The sequence below is a fragment of the Coffea arabica genome, chromosome 5c (genome assembly GCF_036785885.1).
Source record: "Coffea arabica cultivar ET-39 chromosome 5c, Coffea Arabica ET-39 HiFi, whole genome shotgun sequence".
NCBI classification, from domain to species: Eukaryota; Viridiplantae; Streptophyta; class Magnoliopsida; order Gentianales; family Rubiaceae; genus Coffea; species Coffea arabica.
This window is the reverse complement of record NC_092319.1, coordinates 35,647,925-35,669,314: the sequence shown is the minus strand read 5'-3', so window position 1 is coordinate 35,669,314 and position 21,390 is coordinate 35,647,925. Positions and strand designations below refer to the sequence as shown.

Below are 21,390 nucleotides of genomic sequence, written 5' to 3'. Positions count from 1 at the left end.
ATGTGATTATACATTTTTTCACACGTACAACTGGCCATGTTAATTTCCAATAACACAACTGCTACCATGTTTCCTGCACTAGTAAGTCCGCCAAACCTCAAAATTCAAAAATTTAACAATCAAAACCAGCAAGAACAAGACTCAAACTTCCATAATCAGCTGCAAAACTTTTTCTTAAAAATGCAAAACCAAAAAATTAGCACTAAACCCAAAACTAAACTAAAATCTACAAAACGAAATACAGAATCAGCACCAAACAGCTTCACTTACACACCAAACCATAAAAATCCCAAAATTTTCTAATCTGTTCACCAAATTATCTAAGAACTAGGCATAAATTCATCAAAAATTTAACATACTAACTAAAACTCGATAAGCCCAGAAAAAACAAACGAAAAAACCAGTACTTTTACATACCAAAAATCCAATCTTGAAGCAATGAACAGCTAGATAATTGAGGTAAACATGGACAGAAACCACAAAACCCAAGACCTGATATGTAATTTTTAAACAGATGACAATTAGACATGAACGAGGAGAGTGGAGCGGGCGCTGCCATGAGGCTGGAAAAAAGGAGATTAGAAGAACTGGCATCGTTGTTATTGATTGAAGAGGGTTCAAAATGAGGACCAATCAGTCTGCTGCCACCTCAGCTTCCACCTCCAGGTCTATAGCTTATCACTGTCTGATCAGCCTGAACATCTCAATCAAAAGCAATCTTCGCCGTCCAAATTTTTTGAATCAAAAAGATTCAAAATTTTAGAAGTAGATGCTGAAGGGAGTTTGCAATTGCAAGGTTTAGATTTTCAGCCGCTTATTTGTGTTGCAAGTAGCCAAAGAACTAACTGAAATTACCTATAACCGTTTTACTTTCCTGCCAAGATTCAAGAATTCAGTGTTTCTCTGCACTTGGACAACAAAAGACATACTTTGCAAACACAGACAATTACCATTTCTAAGGTTAAATGTCTGTGTTGCTAATCAAAGCAAGACATATCAAATGTGGCTTTTCCATAAACAAGAAATTGCATTACAGGGAATACTTTATTCAGTCATATGACACAATGATCTTTCAAGATTTGCCTGGCAAGATCAATTGCTCCACTTTTCTTGTAGATCAGATGCAAGTTGTAAGCTGCTTCCCGACGAAGATCACAGTAGCCTGACTTTGGAGAAGCCAGACCATCTGGTTTCTCATTTGGAAGGTTTGGCATGGGGCAATCACTTTCATGCATTGTAAGAACCTTTTCATAGTTTAAAGCAGCAAGAGAAACAAGACCGACATGATGATATGCTCGAGCTATATTATACAGTGCTTCCTGACTATATCTGCAAAGCTGTAAATTATTGTAAAGAAATGCCAATCCTTGGGCCACAGACTGATGTTTGTTTTGAAGTCTGTGACCTAGGGCCAAGTTTATCAATGCAGTTCCAGCACAAAGATTGACCAAGGGAATATCTGGCATCAGCTTGTAAGCTTCCAAATATTCCCGAACAGCTGCTTGATGCTGGCTGATCATGGTAAACTGGTGCCCGAAAATGAGAGTGAGTGGTACACAACTTTTGTGCTTGGTTCGCATGGTGTGCAAAAACTTGTTATGCTTTGAATATCGACTGTCCAGTTTTGACATTACTTTGTAATAGCAGTTCCATGCAGAAAAGCTATAAGGACGTTGATTAACAATATAGCGTGCATATTCAAAGCCGTGAGCAGGATCAGCAATAGTGTATGCTATTTGGGCTCCCAGAGTTCTAAGCTCTTCGTTCCTTTCAACAGACAAAACATTGGAGGCCAATTTCAGAGTTAAATTGATGATTTCCAATGCTTCCCAATACTTTTTCAAGGATGCTAGTGATTTGCATAATTCTATAATGAGATGATGATGTTCTGCATCTCTTATAAGGTTTGGAAGAGGAAGCTCTCTTGGCGCTTGTTGGGGAGATTCATCCTCTGAATCATCACTTATCCACTCAATTCCAGCAGCCAAAGCAGCAGCTCTTTTTGCTTCCTTCTTTTTTAGTAACTTTTTTGCTCTGGACGCTCTAGACAGATCTGATGCTGAAGCTACAGGTCTAAATCCATGAAACACAGTATCAGTCCTAACATGATCAAGTATTTTTATCCGTTCAGAAAGAACACTTTTTGATAGCTTCTTCCTTGGCCTGACCTTTTGTTGTATAGTCTCAAGAAACAATGTCTCGCGAACCACAGGAAAAAAAACATCTACAAATGCCTCTAACAATCCTTTAGCTTTATAGATTTGAGAAAGCTTCAACTTTATCTTCCCATTAAGCCACCATGGTTTTGCTGCATTTAGGTTCAAGTTAAATAGTGATTCTGATTCTTTAGGAGGACATAGAACAGAAATGGCTTCATCATCTTTATTTTCTTCAAGAAGAAGTGATGACAAAGCCAGCCGAGCATCAACACTATTCTCAAGTTTGTCTAAAGCTCTGTAGAAGTAATCAATTGATTGCAATCGTTTCCCCAGACAACAGCAACACTCAGCAATTTTCAGATACAGGCAACCATTGTTCTTAACATCATCTCCTACCAACATCATATAGTATTCTACTGCAGATTCATAATGCCCGTGATTCATTAGTGAATCTCCAATCTGAATAATCAACTGGGGATGATCATGTAAATTCTCATGTCTCAAAACATTGAAAAGAGCTTCTGCTTTTACCAAGTTTCCAAGGTGAATATGACATATTCCAGCTTTTGTGCGTAGACATAATGGCATCTCTTTCCCAGAGCAGTAAACCTGCTGTGCATGCTCAATATGCTCGAGGGCTTTATGATGTGCATTGCCTTCCATGTGTAGTGAAGCCAATATATCAACCACATTTAAATCAGGTTCCTTGCAACAATTTCTGAGATAGCTTTCCAGTACAGTGACTGCACGCTCAGATTGGCCACATTTTTTATACAGCTGGGCCGCAGTCTGTAGTACCTTTACATTGTCGGGACAGAGCTGTGAAATTTGCTCATATGAATCAGCAGCTTTCAAATAATCACCCAACTCAACATAAAGAGATGCACGGTGAAACCGCAAATTGATATCTTCAGGATCTGCTGTTATTGCTTTAGAAAGGCAGTACCTGGCTTGTCCTGTATCACCTTGTTCTACGGACCATGTCACAAGAAGCTTCCACAGAGATGCATCCTTTGGGGTTAAATGGGCAGCAATCATGTAGAAATCCAAGGCTCTCTTCTTATCACCCATCTCATTATAGATGAGCCCAAGCCTATGATATGGATCAGGAAGATTGGGAGAAAGACGAATCACTTCATAAAACATCCCTATGGCCTACAAGCTCAGAAAATCTACAATGAACAAGAAAATTGATAACCAAAAACAACCATTATAGACATTGCCCTTCTAAAGATTCCAAGCACACAACCAGAAAATGCCCAAGTCAAAATGAGATTCCGACCAGTTCTAATTAACATAAAGTGCTATGTGAAGACAAAAAGTGACCATCGTATTGAATTTCTCAAAAAGTGCGAGTAAAACTTCATAAGAAATAACTCGGCTTTTACTGAGCTTGTACAGTTACTTCACTGTGCCTAAAAGAAAACTAAATATGCTATTTTTTATAACCATTATAACTAGATCCTCAATACAAAAGGTCTGACTTAGCACAAGACTTAATTCTCATATATCCAGAACAAAGTCAATGCATTCAAACTGCAAGAAACTTATTCACTCAAAGGAGAGGACCAACACTTTGCAAAGCAGGCTAACAAAGTGAATAGATCTGTAATTTTGCATTCCTTATGAAGAAATAGTTCTTCAGCCAACATCATTGTAGATGCCCATGAATAACAAAATGCAAGATATCCAGTCAAAGCAAATGGTAAACAAACTGAAATTTACCCAAAAAGAGAGACAATTAAGGAATGGTCACCACCATGCCTTCCATAGCAGTAATTTGCATGGATATAGTTAAAACCAAATGGTAAATCAAGTAAAGATTGCCCTACAGAATGACAAATAAGGCAAGCTAAGGCCATACCTCTCCATAGCGGCCATGGGCATAATGAAGAGTAGCATCACCAAGTTTTCGAGTCACTTCAGGACTGACTTTATTCCTTGATCCCTTTCGTCGACCTCTTCTCTTGGACTGCACAAGGTAAAAAACAAGCAGTTTGCAAAATGTCCCAAAACCAAAAAAAAATAGGGTAGCATAAAACTTCAGAAGATAATGCAACAAAAAAAACCTTAAAAAACTTAAATATGAATCCAACCAATTTTATTTGTCCGCAAAGCCAAAAAAAAATGTCATGAACAGAGAAAAAAAAGATCAGGAATGTGAATGTGGCTCTCAAATTTCTTTTCCTCAGTCTTTGCCTCAAGCTGGGTATCTCGCTAAGGTGTTGGGCTGCTTGGCAGGAAAAACAAGAGAAAGATAGCTTCTTAGAAAGGTCTCCTACAGATTAAAATGGTTTTTGCAACCATCTCCATCTTGAAACACTGTCAAATTACTCAAATAAAGATGGATAAAAAAGTTACTTACACTAGTCTGAGTTGTGACTTTCAATTTGGTAGAGACAAGGTCCAGTGATATTTTTGTTTTAGGTGTTGATAATGAATTAGAGTGAGTCCCAAAAGACTTGGTACTAGCTAGTGTGCTCTTACCCAGGTTTTCATGGATTAATTCCTATATATGCATTATGAAAAGACTTACATATGTCCACTCAAGACATGAGTTAAAATAAATAAATGAAGCATATGAAGACCAATGGTTTGAGGTGGCACCAGAAACAGAATATGCTCCCCTGAAACACCCAGAATATAAACGTTAAGGTACTAACTATTCTAAGAAATCTTTATCAATAGAAGTTTCCTTTCACGATGGCAGCAATGCTTATAACTAAAATACTTGACGGAGAACATGAGAGCCAAGCTGCTGGCCTTGTTCCTGCTGCTTTTGATATAATGGTGACAGATATCAGACTGCATATGTAGGGAAGCTGCTTGGCCGCATTCTTGCTGGTTTCTCAAAATCTTAAGCATTACCAAAATCGGACTAGATTATGTTTGGGCCACGGGTGAGCAAAATGAGCAAAAAATTAAAAAAACAAGTCCACAGGTCCACGGCAAAAGTCACTCAACAGTTAAAGGAATATCTATGGCTCAGATTCCATTCGTCTACAATCTGATCAAAGAAACCCAAAAAAAAGGAAGCATTATCAACTATGGTAAAATTGAACTCAATCTATTAAAACAGCTGTTCTCCAATTATCATATACTTGTAAAAGCTCTTTAATATAAGTCCAAAAGAACAAAGAAACAGCCAAAAAGGAGGGGGTCATTTCACAGGATTGCCAATCACTTTGTCACCAAAGAGGTTGCAAGGTCAAGAAAAATCTTACTCAAAATGAAAACTGGAAAAGGAACCAACAAGAGTAATTTTTTCCCCAAAAAAATGAAAAAAAGGAACTATATTAAAGAGAATTACGTGGGTGAATCCAAAACATGGTTGCATAGATATGGCGTTGTACTTTATTGAACACATTACAAGAGTGAAACAACATGAAAAGACACGTCCTTTTCATCAACTGAAAGGTCATACCTACCACATTGAAGCATGAAAACTAAGCCTTTAGGTTTCACAGTGCATCTTGGCTAGTGCAAAAAGTTAATCATAAGTTGTATTTTCAATGCGAAATTATTTTTTTTTAGTCAATGCATTCATAATAAAGCAGATGCATGAATGCAGCACAATGTTACAAGAAAAAGACATGATTTTGAAATTGTCTAGACTAGTTAAGCTCGAAATCCTCCAACTTAGCCACAAGTGCAAGAGCAAAAATTGGTGAAAGCACAAAGCTATGGTGGAAAAAAGTGAACATGCATGAATACCATACCTTCCTGGATCTTCTTCTAGAGCCATAATTCATGAGTTCCATTATTTCTTCCATGGTTGCACCAGAAACATCCTCTTGTCGTTGCCGTGGTTTTTTAGCTGCAGGTACTTCCCTGCCACACCACCAATGAAAGAAACGAAAAGAACATAATATCAGCAGAGCATTGAGCAAAAAAGTTGGAAACTTGAGAAAAAGAAAAAACTTTTAAGGGGATTCCAATGGGAAGTATTAAATCACATGCCAAAAAATTCATTTTTCTTTCCTTCTTTAGGTACATAAGAAAACATTAATTCCTTTATGTGCAAAAAATTACAATGAGAACAGACAGTTTCACAATGGTTCAATTGTTTTCAGTGAGTAGATGCCACCTTACTGATACCAAAAATTGACATAGGAGACTCAAACAAAGCCACACTTACTCTCTACCTCCCTAGGTAGGCCATCTAAGAGACCCAGCAATGCCATGGCAATATCAGGTTTTAGCTGGAGACAAAAGAAAGCTAAATCACCATTACCACCCACTCAAAATTGGAAACTCGCCAAGATTCCAAAAAATAAAGCAATGAAGAAAAAGGCTAGATCATCTGATCAAAGACAGCTAAATGAAGCTGTTAAGAAGTAACCAGGTAGCACATTCAAAAGAAACGAGATACAGAAACAACAAAGTCAAACTGCAAATATATATATATGCCAGTGTGTGTAAACTTCTATAACCTCAGCAAAATCTTCAATAAAACCAGAGGAAAAAGATAGCTCCTCTATTAGCGCGACCAATTCTTTCAAATTTTTACAATGTAGGTCGCCCTTATTTAGTTCCATCAACAACAACAACAAGAGAAGCAATCTTCTATAACCTCAGCAAAATCAACAGCCGGATGACTTGATTGTTTCCAAAATTTATTAAACATGTCTTATTGAAGCAAACAGAACACAATTTGCATGAAGCTCTTGATAGGAAACAAACGATGAATTTTCAATCAAAATCACAATAACAAGAAGACGGAACTAAATAAGAGCGACCTACGTTGTAAAAATTTGAAGAATTGGTCGCGCTAATAGAGGAGCTATCTTTTTCCTCTGGTATTATTAGCAATACTCATTCAAAGGACTTGAAGAAATAGTGCAAGTTGCTTTTGATTAGCAAATAGTCAGAAGGAGAGAGAGAGGGTACCCTTGGGGTATGGCTTGGAGACGGGCCTTGCGCTTTTTGGCAGCCAAAGCTTCATAGTCGTGCTCCAGGCGCTGGAATTGTTCGTAAGGCTGGAGCCCAGATGCGTCCTCTTTGGTAAAAGCCAGAGGATCCATGTCATCACTGAACCTGAATTTATACCCTTCTTCCTCTTCATCCTCATCATCATCATCTTCTTCTTCTCCTTCAATATTAGCCATAGTGTTAGCAGTAGTGCCTTCTCCTTCATCATCGACTTCATGTTCTTCTTCCAATTGTGATTCCAATTCCATAGGATGCTCATCTGCATGGAACTCACTGCTGCTACCTACAACCCCAGCACCCTCGCCCTCCTCCATTCTGCTCTCCACCCAAGCGCTAATTGAACTCTGCAAAGGAAAAGCCAAAAGCCTTAGGGTCCGTTTGGTTGGACTGAAAATATCTTTCATATCGAAGTCATTTTCCTGGAAAATCACTTCCTTCTCCATAATATTCTGGTGTTTGGTTACTTAGTGAAAATATTTTCCAAATTCCTTTTTTTCATAATTTTCTGGTATTTGGTTTGTCAGTGAAAATATTTTCTGACTTCCTTTTTTAGTATTTGTTGATATGTTGCAATATTTCCTATTCTCAAAACATTCCTCTCATTACAAGTTGTTTTTAGTTTCTATCCGCTATAATCATATTATCATTTTTAGTACGAATCAATTGAACTTGTAAATAATCACAATAAATTAGCTCATAATTTGAATCGTATAATGATTCATTATTCAACAGTTATTCTTTTAAGCTAAGAACCTCAGTGCTAATGAACTCCTATAACTACCAGAAAGCAGCTTAAAATTTCAATAAATAAAGATATTTCAACCAAATGTTTTAGCCAAATGGAAACTGCAGGTCATATTATCCAAAAGAAACGTATATCAGAATATTAAAGAAAAATGACATAAACCACCAACAGATCAGTGCACAGGCTAAGTATCAACAAAAAGACACCCTGCAGCACTGCAAAGGGATGAAATAAGTCAAAAAGTAAAACAAAAGAGACAACACTCAAGATTTTAACAACAACACAATAGCACATAACAGAAATCAGATAAGCATCAACAATCTATCTCACATCATAGCTCTCCCTTCTTCTCCCTAGTTCCTTCACACCCCCTCAACATCCCTCTAATGTAGTCATCATCTCTAAACTTGCTCTCTCAAATAAATTCATGGCAATAAACGATGCTTGCTGCCATCACATGGTAGAGAAATTGTATCATTTGTCTTCTGCTTGAGACCTGATCAAGTACTCCTTGACTCTTTTTCCAAAAAAAGAAGACATTAATGGAGCAACAGACACGTGTCCAGAGAGCAATGGATCCAAATTCAAATCAGATTTGTCAACCTGAAAGTATGTGCAACTTCATACAACCTGTAGAACCTAGCTATAAGTTGACCAACAGAATTACTACTCGCGCAATGAAGTGTAGATTTTCATGATTACATGACCATATAAATGTATTTTCACAAAAATTGATTCCGTCCCTACCCTTGACTTGATCTTTAATTCGTGAAACAGAGTTAAGGCTTCTGGGATCCCTTCTGATGAGAAAGTGAAGTTTGCATATGCAATCAACATAAGAAAGCTAGTCAAGCCATCACTACCAGCAGGATACTGGGGAATTCTGACCAAGGCTGAAGACCATGTCGATCAACCGATATATAAAACAGCAGAATTGATCAACAAGAGCAAATACAATGTATCTGATGAATATGTTCGATCATTTATCGATTTTCAGGAGCTAAATTATCATGAAGGGACCACAGTAGGAGCAAAGGTGAGTGGAATTACTGATTGGAGACACTTAGGCCATTCCACAGTGGACTTTGGTTGGGGAGGTCCTGTTACAGTTTTTCCTCTGTCAAGAAACCTACTTGGAAGCGTTGAGCCCCGTTTCTTTTTGCCCTATTCTTCAGCAAATGAAGGGGAAAAGGATGGTTGTAAACTTTCTGTGTGTTTGCAAGAACATGCTGTTTCAGGTTTCAAAGAAGACATGAATAAGTTGAAGAATTTAGAGCCTGGATTCCTTTGAATGAAGGGTTTCTTGTTATCTTTGTCTATGTTCCCGTCAAATTGAAGAGGTTTCAACTTGGTGAAATTGGCAAACCTTATAAGGGTCTTTGGACAAATGACCTTTTGCCTCAACATTTTCATTTGGTCCCGCAAATAAATGGGGAGTTGAAGGCGAACAATTTTTAGTGTATGTCTAGTTATAAAATCAAAGTCAACAGGCTAAATACTCTCTCTGCAATTAGACATTAGATCAACATAATGCAAATTTTACAAGTAAAAGCTACTCGCATGTATGGCTACGGGACTGAAATCCTGATATCATACCAATTAAGAAACGTGTTGATGACACAGGATTTGGGTCAGTAAAGTATTGAGAGAAGCAATCAAACAACCAGAAAGACAGTCAGAATTGCAAGTTCAAGTTCCCAATAGGCAAAAGCCACAGAAATTAGTAATCAGATTCCAAGAATCATAAAACCCCCAAAACTCAGCAGCCAAATTAATTCATTGGCATCAATCAAATCAAATGTAACCCTAATCAGGTAAGAACAAACTAAAACAAAAGCAACCCACAAAAATTCATTCAAATCCAACTTCAAGAATCTACACCAGTAACTCTAGACAATTTTTCAAAGGAAAAGGGAGGGAAAAAAACTAATAAGAGACTATCATACCTCTGGAAATACTTAAGGAGTCTTCACCCTTGTTGGAGATGCTGTTGCAGGAACGGGGATGAGATGTCGCTGGAGATGGTTTGCCGAAGAAGGGATTGGTTTGCCTATGAGATGTCGCTGGAGATCGTCTTTTATCGCTGCCGCAGAAGGGATCGTCTTTTATCGATGGTTTTCCGTTGAAGGCTGTGAAAGAAGTCTGATTTTACTAAAGGAATCGGTGTAACTTATTTTTCATCAGAAATCATTTTCCCAAATTAAATTGCGTCCAAACAGTGGAATGTTTGGAAAAAATGTTTTCCGTCCAATTAAACGGACCTTACTCCTGTATATTCGAGCCGGAATTGATTAAAAGCTATTATCACTTTACTTTACCGTACCATTAAATCAATTTAACGAGTTAAAGACCTTTAATCATGTATATTTTCCCGCAACTGGAGCTAGGATTGATTAAAGGTTATTATCATTTTATTTCTCTTTAATGTTTGGTACCACTATCAATTTCTCTCGTAACATTATTATCTTTTAGTCGTTTTACTCCAAAATTAACGATCAAACTTAACGAAATTTGTTAATTGAAGTGAAAGACATATTTAGCTCTTAAAATTACTATCTCTTTACTCTCATAAACTATAGCCTCGTTATCAATTTACCCCCTGGAGTTATGTATTAGGCAATTTACCTCGCCATTAAACCAACTTAGCGAGTTAAAGAACTTTAGAAAAATAATAAAAAAATTTAGAGTGACTCTTCTCCTTTTATTATCAAGAAAAAAGTCAAAGTGTTAATCTCTTTTTTCTTGACAATCTTATTAATATTAAAAAAATAGAAAGATGGGGAGAGGGAGGGTGAGGTGGGAGAGAGAGATAGAGAGAGAGAGAGAGAGAAGAACTCAATTCTTTTTAAAAAAAATAAAAATAAGAAAGAATTAAATACTTTTATTATTTTAAAATTATTTCACTTTTCTATTTACCATCAAATTCCAATCATAATCCCAACAATCTTAAAATAATACGATAATGTTAGACTCTGTTTTGTTTTCTTTCCTTCCAAAATATAATTTTCTGTCTCCTTCTTTCCTATCTCCTTTTCTTTTTCTAGTATTAATAAGTGTGAAAATAATTTTTGAGAAAAAGATCTCTTAAAGTGAAAAATAAGGAAGAATAATCATTCCAACTTTTTATTTTTAATTACATATAAAAAAGAAAAATATATTTAAAATTTTTTTACCATACTAGTTAAATTATCGATGAGATAAAATATTTAGAAAATAATGTTAGGAATTAAAGCGATTGTATCACTATAATTTCAAGAGAAAAAGTGATAATAACAATGTGATAATGCTATAGAATAAAGGGGTATTTCTGTCCAAAAATTCTTAACATGTTGAGATGAATTATTTATGGGGATGAAGTGGCTAAAAGATAACGTTAAGAAGTAAATTGACAGTAGTTATATAGTTTAAGGGGGTAAAGTGATAATAACCCATGATTAAATAGTCTAATGGCTATTTACTTAAACCCAACCGTTAAATCCATCCCACCCAAGCTCACCCAACCCAACATCACTGTCATTTGTCATATGTTTTCACTTTTATTTCATCCATAGAATTAGGGTAAATTTCACAAACCTCCCCTAAAGCTTTACACAATTACAGGTAGCTCTTCTCAAATTTAAAAAATTATATTTATCTCCCTTACTTTTACTTTTTAGGTAACAAAACCTCAAATGAGATAAGCAAAAAAAATGGTGTGAATATCCTAAACCATCCTCCTGGATTATTTTTTAAGTTCAAAATTACCTCTACCATCTCCATTCCTTTATCACTACCGGTCACTCCACACTACCATCTCTCTAGCTCCTCTTCCACTAGAAAAAAAAAAAAAAAAGACTGCAATATATGTTGAACATTAAGCCCATGTTCCATCCACTAAGCCTCCTATAAGTTCTCTCTCTCCCTCCAATAGTCAATCTATCAAGACATCAGGCTACCTATTTGATTCAATGTTGCCAAATTGTAAGGAAACTTACTAGCGTTGTTTCTTTCTGGAACTCCTTCATGTTTTTATACTTTTTAACGAAATATAACAATCTAACTTAAGACTCCTAATGGTTTCTTTCAAACTTGAAGTTGAATTAGCTAAGTAGTTTCTTCAGTTAATGATGACAATAACCAACTTGTACAAGTGAAAGCTCATTCCATTACCCTAAAAATCATTAGTTAATCCAAAGAGTTTTACAACTCTCATAACTAACCACCAACTAACTACAAATTGAAAATTCATCCAATTAATTGAGAACTACTTTATAAGTGAGGGTCACCTTCATAAGGGTTTTACTTCTCCTCTTTGAAAAAACTTATAAACTCAAATTTTTCCATACCTATACAATAATCAAAGTATATTTCTATATAAATATCACACTTGAAAGCTTGTATTTTGTGTAGGCAAAATTCCCTCTTCTTCTCATATTTGAGGGTATTTGTAGGTGGTGAAATTTTGCCCTAAAAGCCTTTCCAACAATCAAAAAATTAGTTGTTGATAAACTAGTCGTTGGAACTATCGGACGCCTAATATGAATTCTTTGTGTCCAACACTCGATCAGATGTTCGATCCAAATCTTCTGCATCTAACAAATGCATCCGAAAGGAAGTTAGAATGTATCGATCTTTACTCTCAATGGTGCATCCACTAACATTCGTTGTTCCTTTTGCATTTAAATACTCTTCATATATAATTTCAATTTTTCAAAACGGGTCTGTCTAATGGGCACCTATTAGGATGTACTTCAGTTATTAGAATTTTAAAAAAGTGGCATTAACTAGAAAAAGTGCATAAATGTAAGAAAGGATACTAATTATTAATATATGAATATATGTAATAAGTTAGGTGAAATTTTAATGTGTTAATGAGTGCCTAATGGCATCCGTTAGAAAAATTATTTCAAAAATTAATATATGAGATCTATCTTCATAGGCAAACATTAATAAATGTGTCTACTATTAAGTTAAACATCTTTTTTTTTAAACAAACGATACCAATTATATATATATTAACACTTGAAATTACAAGAATTAATTACAAAACGGGGTAACTACCCCCAATATCTTTCCTAGCTAGTTCTGATAACCAAGATGGGAATGATCCCTCCCATTCAATTATCCTAACTGACTTAACTGCAAATTGAGCCAAAGCATGGCTACAAGTATTAAGTTAAACATCTGCCAACCTCAATTGTCCATTTATCTCATGAGATTATTATGTTAGGGAAAGAGAGCATGTCCATGTTCAGTTTTCCACTTCTCGAGCATCCTATGATTATTATAAAAACCTTGCAAAGAATTTGTACTTCATAATTTGACAAAGTATATAAGGAGACTTTGTTGATGGTTTCCCGAGTAACTTCATTTTGCTGGCCTTTATGTAGCTTGGAATATGTTGATGAGACATCGGTTTAATGATTAAAGTTAAGGTTTTAGAAATTAATGATCTTTTATTCTAAGTATATGTTAGTCTTTATCATACTATTTGTGGGTTATCACGTGTAATATTGTTTCACTTGATTGTTTAGTTGTAATTCAGGTGCATTAATCCCACCAACATGGGTTTTTAGTAAGCATGCCAAAAATAAAATACTTCAAACAATAGTTTTGGAATGTGGGTTACATATAATCATATAAACGTACGTCATTGGAAAAGAAACTAGTAGTTCCGAATTTGAGATCAGTACTTACGCCTATCATATATAGCATCAACTCATGCTAAGTCCAAGCCAAACTTCACTACCTAACTTTGTCAAAAAAATATATATATATTCACCACCTAAGATTTCATAATCTACAATTGGATTATCTCATATGGAAAAAACTGCACAAAACAACCCTCATATTTTGTGTTTTAACTTTTTATTTTATCCTTTGCTTTTAAATTAGGCATGCATTTATATCCCTCACAAAAGTGAAACACACTGATTTGTCCCAAAATCTGATTTTGCTCACTTTTTAACTTGAAATCATGATGGAATCAACGCGGTAACGAATTTTATAGGATGAAAAGGACGAATCAGGGATTTTGACCTACCCATGACTCTAATTTTACTTTTTTCTAATTTTAGTTTATCCTAAACTTCTAATCACTCGAGTCATATCAGATCAAGTATAAAGTTAGAGTCATGGATCGGTCAAAATCTGTGATTTGCCATTTTACTCTAAAATTCATTAGGTGTCGATCTGGTGATGGATTGCAATGAAAAAAGTGATGGGAATTGGATTTTGGACCCAGATTGGCGTATTTCACTTTTAGGAGGGATGCAAATACATCGTTTTAAATGTAATAGATAAATAAAGTAGAACTGCAAAATGCGAAGGACATCCCGTGCATTTTTCCCACATCATATTCCATGAGTTTCATGCATAACAAATTCTGAAGTGATTGAATAAGAATGTGTATCATATCCAAAAAGTGTCATAACATAATCCTTTCAAATTCTCTATCTTTACATAGGTTTGATAAATTTAATACTAGTTTCAGGTCTTTCAACAAATATGGTCATTACGAAGGTGGTAGTAAATCAACTTGGAGATGTGCATAATTCAGTTTGTACAATAAGTTATTGATAAGTGTAAATTGCTTAACTGTTTGTGTAAGTTGATCCAATGTCCACATATCAAATGTTAACCAAAAATGTTAAAAGAAAATTGACCATGTGTAAGAACTTCAGAAAATTCCGGATGCTAAAGTCATCAAATATACTACTATAAAATCCCAGACTTTGAGTTTTAAATTGCTACATCAAAAAGTTCAATCCAAGTTATTACTTATTAGTAGACAAATTGTTAGTAGCCCTAACCAAGATGTTATGTACCAATCTATATCCTTTCTCCAAACCTATGTGGTGCATTGGGTGTCAGAGTTAACCTTTTAGAATCTTGCATGGCATGATGCTTGTTGATCCATCACAGCCTTTGAGAGCTGACCTATATGAACAAAACAGGCAATTTGCATTCTTGAGTGTTGAGACCCTTCACAGTGTTGATGCAACTAATTGAATGGATCGCGGGGCGGTATACAATGTGATTTTCCTGGATACTATATACCATTAGGTGCAACCACATTCAGGGTAAGAAATTTTGTTGAGGGTCAGCAGCCTGTGAAGATGTTCTATTGGGGCCAGTAATCAGCTCAATCCAACCCCTTTTCCCGTAAGATTAATCAACACAACCAAGAAGGTGAGGATGAATAGTTGCACCAAGAAATGTTTAAACCCCATATCCTTGATTTGGTGTATATATTAGGTTGGTGCAAATTGCGATTGCTCCTTACCAAAAGGATCTGACTGTCAAAACCAAATAGTTCACTTGACTACAGAACTAATAGAAAATCTGATTCAGCTTCTAAGATTTCATCCCAGTGTTGCCTAGCTATTCAATTGGCCTTACCCTGGAATGCACTTATGGGTTCTCATTTGCTCTTTTGACTTCCTGGATCATGCTGGTAAGTCGTAACATGTTGATTGAGTAAATGCGACTCTAGACTGAAGATGAAGTTTTACTTGGTGAGATGACTCGGCAAATTAGCATTGCAGATTTCATATATAGTTACGATGTTAACTAGTAAATTTTCATTCATAATTCAATAACCAACTGCATTGCATTATTAAGTTAAATAAAAGATTTTTAGGCAATTTTGTTTTCCTACTTTCTTATTCTCGAGTGCGTGTGATTGAACAAATTAAGCTACATGGTTGAATATTACTGTGGGAATTTCATGATGGACTAGAATGAAAATATCAGGAAAATCCACCAATTTGAAGTAACAGCACCTAAATTTTAGTTGTAGATGGCACCATGACATAGCTACGTCATTGGCATAGATAACTGTTCCCTTCTAATTATCTTCTGCAGAAATTTTTACGTGAATTATTGGTTTAAGTATGGTTTAAACCCCACTGCCAAAATGGCACCTACTTCTCCTCCCGTTTCATGTACTAGGAATTATTACCAGTACCTCGATCTGGCTTGATATCTTGATTACCAATTCAAGGTGACACCTACACAAACCGATTCTTGATGCCCTACACATTCAAGTTAAGAAAATCTTTTGAAAGCTCAGTCATTGATTTACAACTTGAAGTACTGCTTCTCAGCTGCCACTTAGGATGGAATTCTAAATTAAATTGACAGAGGGAACTAAAACAAGAAGGTTAAAATTGATCCTCTATCAACAGTAAAATAAGATCATAGACTCGGTCCTTGGGTACAGAAAGTAGCTGCTATCCGCAGAACTTGACTTCTTGTTTAAGTATTGGCTTTTTATGATTTTACTCAACAAATTAAAGAAACCTAAAGATGAATTTCCTGCAAAGTTATTCAATCGTTCATCTTTTAAGCTATCAATGTTCCCGCCTTTCTCTAGCACTAAAGAAATAGCAAATGCTGAAGTCACAATATCAATCAATGTTGAGCTAAACTAGATCTACAACTATCCAGGACAATGAAGGTGTGCTTTTTAGTGGGAAGATTAATTACCTTCCTGTTAAGTGGTATGCTGCAGCCAATCTGATAATTGGGTGGCAGCCTGTGTTTGATATCATGAATGCTCTCAGGAATCAGAATATTCAAACAAATCCAGTGACCTACAATTGAAAGATGATTTCTTGAATATTAGATTTACCTTCACTACTCTAAATTCAGAAGAGTTCATTTGTCAAATAACTTCACAAATTTTACAAGATATGCTATACTTCACAGTTCAAAAATACCTCTGTTAAAGTAATTTCAGCCTCCTACGCTACATAGTTTTAGCTGTATTTTAAAAGGCCTGGATCTTTTCCTTCTTTTGAGAGAAGGACTAGACCTAGGGCCTTCCTTCCTTAGTTTCGTTTCCTCTTTTTTTTACTGGGCTTCTTCTTCCTGCTTCGTGTATAATCTCTTCACAACACACTTTGCCCCACAATCTGGAAAATTTGTGAGATCATAATAACGTGGTGCAATTTCAATCAGCCACTGTCCATCAATAGCAGTTACCATGCGGATAAAATTCCTTCCAGTTACCATCCGTTCGTTATACATAAGCCATTCTAAGGGTCCAAGTGAACCTTTTGATTGTCTTTCACAGTCAAGTAATCCCCACTGCACTCGAGGTGACCACCAACATGGAAAAAGCCAGCCAACATGGCTTTCGGATGCTAACATAATAGTCATGGCTGCTGTTAAACAGATACAGCGGAACGGAAGAACAAACAAGAACAAGCAAGAACAAATTTGGGAGAAATCAGATTTTTCTATTAGGGTTCGGAATGTATCAGATATTTTGTACAGAATGGATATAAGGTATATATATACAACCAAATAACCAAAACGGACTGGATCCAAAAATTAGGCCCAAAAACCGAGACCCAAACTAAAACGGATACAATATCTAATATATACTGTAAGCTCAGCGGAGGTCGAAGATCTGATTCAAGGTATTTCAACAAGTCTCTACCTTGACTTGAATCTTCTCGGAAACAGATGTAGCAGACGCACTGATGAAGTGCCAGACGTACTCAGAGTCTTCTTTTACCATCAGAATTGTCTCTAAGTACCATCAGAATGCCCATAAGGGCTATCAGAAACTTAGGACATTTAGCAAGTCCAAACAGTGTTTGAACTTACTATGAGGAACCGGCTTGGTGAACATGTTAGCAGGATTATCAGCAGTGCCAATTTTCTTCACCTTGATCCTTGTCTCAAATCTCAAGAAGTGATATCGGACATCAATGTGTTTAGTCCTCTCATGATGAACTTGATCCTTGGCTAGACATATTGCACTGAGACTATCACAATATATATTAGCCTGATCCTGATGTAGGCCAAGATCTCCAACCAGCCCCTTTAACCAAATTCCCTCTTTAGCAGCCTCCGTCAGTGCCATATACTCTGCCTCAGTAGTGGACAGAGTCACTGTAGGTTGTAGAGTTGGTTGTATTAGAATGACAAGACTTATGTATTGAGCTAGTATTAGTTAAGTTTGTGATTTTGTTCATTTTACTCACAAAAGTTATGTGTTCTTATAGGGTGAAATGATCAAACCTCAATTAGGAGTGAAATGGTGGATTAACCAAGTGATATTAGGAAGATTGAGAAGTCACTACAATGACTAAATGAAGCGAAGCAACCCAAACACTTGAAAGGATGAAGAACGGAAAGTGAGAAAAAATAGGGGAAGAGAAACTGCAGCCGAATGCTGAGGATTCAGCCGGTTTCTATCTACAGTTTGCAGGCAGCAAGTTACCTTCAATGATCAAAAATAGGGCACTACAAACTCTAGCAAAAAATCATGCATGGATTGGCAATCCAGGCACGGTTTATATACAATCCATGCATGGATTCTTTGCAGTTGCAACTTGGCAATTTGCATGACTTGCTTGTTCACTATCTATCCTTGATGTGACATATAGGGTTGTATTGCATCAGTATTTGAGGCTCAAGGAGCTTCTTTTGTTGACTCTTCTACAAGAAGAAAAACAAGAATCAAGAGAAGACATAACTTTAGTTTAGTTTTAGCTTCAAGAACAACTTTTTCTCTAGTTTTTTCTAGCTTGGCTTAGTTTTACATTTTCTTGAGAAAACTTAAAGAACTCCTGATGCAATTCAATAATTTGATGGCAATGAAGATGATGAAGCTTGGAGAATCCTATCTAATTTTAGCTTCAAGAACAACTTTTTCTCTAGTTTTTTCTAGCTTGGCTTAGTTTTACATTTTCTTGAGAAAACTTAAAGAACTCCTGATGCAATTCAATAATTTGATGGCAATGAAGATGATGAAACTTGGAGAATCCTATCTCTTCACTTGAATTAGCATTTTCTTCGTCCCCAGTCTCTTTATTGTTAGAGTTTTTGTTTAGTTACATTAAAGGCTTGAACTTGGTTCTTGCATCTACTGCGTCTAGCTAGATTTTTTTGTTCTATAAATAGATGAAGCTATGTGTGCTTGATTATTGCTATGTCTTATACTTGTTAGTTCACCTATTCTATCTTTAGTATTGTGAATGCTTGATCAACATTTGCAAATCATTTTAGTTGTTGTTAATCTATGAAAATAATTAGCAATGATAAAAACGGAATAGATGAAACTTAATGAATAAACATATAAAAGTAGTGGTACACTTAATTAGAGAAACTAGATCTTAAGTAGTGGTACACTTAAATAGGTGGATGTTCTTGGCATTTTTAGATCTAGATTAAATCTTCAATTGTGATTTTACCATGAAAGCAGAGAAACTATAGTCATGACTAAATTCGGTTCATTAGCAAAAGTGAGTCCCGAATGCTTGAGTGAAATGCATCCTATGTAAGACAGGTGCAATAGTAATAAATGACCATTTCATCCATAGGTGCATTAATGGATTCTATTCCCTAGGACATTTGTGTTTAATTGAGCTTTTTCAAGTAATTTTCCATTACATTGTTATAATATCATTGTTGTTTTACTTTTGTTAACTTGCAAGTTAGTCTAAATAATAGAGTGAGTTAAAAGTTTCAGTAATTGGTAGTGATCCTTACGGGATCAATCCTAACTCCTCTTATACTACAACAATAACCTGTATATTTGCAATGAACGAGGAATTAAGTATAAAATTTAATGCGTAGGTTCAAATCTCATCAAATTTGGCTCTATTGTCGAGGATCAAGGCAAAATTGAGGCTAAGCAAATTTTATTAATCTAGACATTGTATTTTATGTTATGGATATATTTTGACTTCGTAGATAGTATAGTTTGATAATTTTATCATTTGGCTTTGGTTCTTATTAATCTTTTGATTTTTGGGTTGATTATAGTGTTTCCATGGAGCTTTACGAGTCATTGTTCTATTGGATCCTGAAATTGAACGGACTCTAAGAAGGCAACAAAGGAGTGCACTACAAGAGATAGTAGAGGCTCAAGGTGAAAGGGAAATAATAATTGAACTCCCACTAATTGAACTGATGGCTGAGGAGGCAAATAGAGCATTAAGGGATTTTCCGTTACCTGGAACTGGAACTGGCTTACAAACAAGCATTGCAAGACCTACAACAAATGTTAACAATTTTGAAATTAAACCTACATTAATTCAAATTGTGCAGCAATTTCAATTTCGAAGTTAATGCAACTGAAAACCCTAATTCTCATTTATCAATTTTCTTGGAAATTTGTGACACAATTAAGCTTAACGAAGTAAGTGATGATGCAATTAGGTTTAGATTGTTCCTATTTTCATTGAGAGAAAAATCCAAGGTTTGGTTGCAATCATATACGTTTAACGCATTCACTACTTGGACTGATTTGTCTTAAACTTTCTTAAATAAGTACTTTCCACCTGAAAAATCTGCCAAACTTCACATGCACATAACCAATTTTTGTCAACAAGAATGCGAGACATTGTATGAAGCTCATGAGCAATTTTAGGAGTTGTAACAAAGATGCCCACACCCTAGTTCACCCAATTGACTCATTGTTCAAACATTCTATATAATAGCCTCACATATCCAACAAAAACTCATGTAGATTCTGCAACGGTGGAGCCTTGATTAGCAAATCAGTCAGAAAATCTCAATAGTTAATCGAAGAGATGGCTGCTAACAACTATCAATAGGTTAAAGAGAGAGATAATCCTGAGCAAACTGCAAGTATTTACAAGATAGAGTCTATCAACATGTTGATTGGAAAATTGGATAATATGGTTCAAATGCTTAATAAACATGTTGTTGTTGGTTCTAGTTCTAATTTCAATGTAAGTATGGCATGTTATACAACTTGTGGAGATGAACATGAAGATTCTATTTGTTCAAATATTGTGCAGGTCTAATTTGTGAAAATTACAACTGTCCACCCAACAATATCTATATTCTAACACATATAACCTGGAGCAGAATAATCACCCTAACTTCAGATGGAAGGAACAAGGGAACCAACTTAGACCACCAAATCACCCTGTTTTCAGCCAAGTCCTGCACCTGTGAAGACTAAACTTTCTTGGGAGTTAGCCATCGAAAGACTAGTTAGTAACACAAATGAGAAATTGGAGAAGTTTGCTTGTAAGACAGATAAGAAGATCGAAAAGTTTAATAATACCTCCGTTGAAAGGTTTGAGTGAGTTAAGGGTAGACTAACCAAATGATGAATATGTATGGGAACATAGAAGTCAAAATTGGTCAAATAGCTAATGCATTGAACCTTAGACAACCTAAAAAGCTACCAACTAAGCCTAAGATGAACCGTAGAGAGTGCATGAATGCAATCACTCTTCGTAGTGGTAAACAAGGAGAGGAACCTAATCTTGGTATGCAAATGGAGCAAGAAGAGGAAAAATTAACAAGGAAAAGGTTAAGCTGATGGAACAAGATCATGATATTATTGATATTAATTTACCTTAAGCTAATATTTCTCTCAATAATGGCTCTAATAGTGTTGTTCCATTTCCCAACAGGTTAAAGCAAGATAAGAAAGAGAGGGAGATTGACAAGTTCTTAAAGATTTTCAAGCAATTATACATTAGCATTCCATTTATTGATGTTATTTTGTAGATTCCTTCTTTTGCTAGATTCTTGAAAAAGTTGACGTCAAATAAAATAAAACTTATGGATAACGAG

The 21,390-nt window shown here is 35.6% G+C and overlaps 2 protein-coding genes across 3 annotated transcripts; one reads left to right on the top strand and one right to left on the bottom strand.

Moving 5' to 3' along the window:
• Window positions 1-814: 814 nt before the first annotated feature.
• Window positions 815-7,464, bottom strand: LOC113687292 (uncharacterized). Of its 2 annotated transcripts, XM_072050828.1 has the most exons (5): window positions 7,050-7,118; window positions 6,298-6,361; window positions 5,879-5,990; window positions 4,024-4,131; window positions 815-3,314 (listed from the first exon to the last, which is right to left on the bottom strand). In XM_072050828.1, the coding sequence occupies exons 3-5, from the start codon at window positions 5,930-5,932 to the stop codon at window positions 1,053-1,055; spliced, it is 2,424 nt and encodes an 807-aa protein (XP_071906929.1). In that variant the 5' UTR covers window positions 5,933-5,990; window positions 6,298-6,361; window positions 7,050-7,118; the 3' UTR covers window positions 815-1,052. The 2 variants fall into 2 exon arrangements, with proteins under 2 accessions (XP_071906929.1, XP_071906928.1); XM_072050827.1 differs by lacking the exon at window positions 6,298-6,361 and having other exon boundaries at window positions 7,050-7,464.
• A 914-nt stretch (window positions 7,465-8,378) lies between these two features.
• On the top strand, window positions 8,379-9,127 carry LOC113689328 (3'-N-debenzoyl-2'-deoxytaxol N-benzoyltransferase-like). The gene is made up of 2 exons (XM_072050004.1): window positions 8,379-8,518; window positions 8,614-9,127. Exons 1-2 carry the CDS (start codon window positions 8,379-8,381, stop codon window positions 9,125-9,127), a joined length of 654 nt encoding a protein of 217 aa, XP_071906105.1.
• Window positions 9,128-21,390: the final 12,263 nt, after the last annotated feature.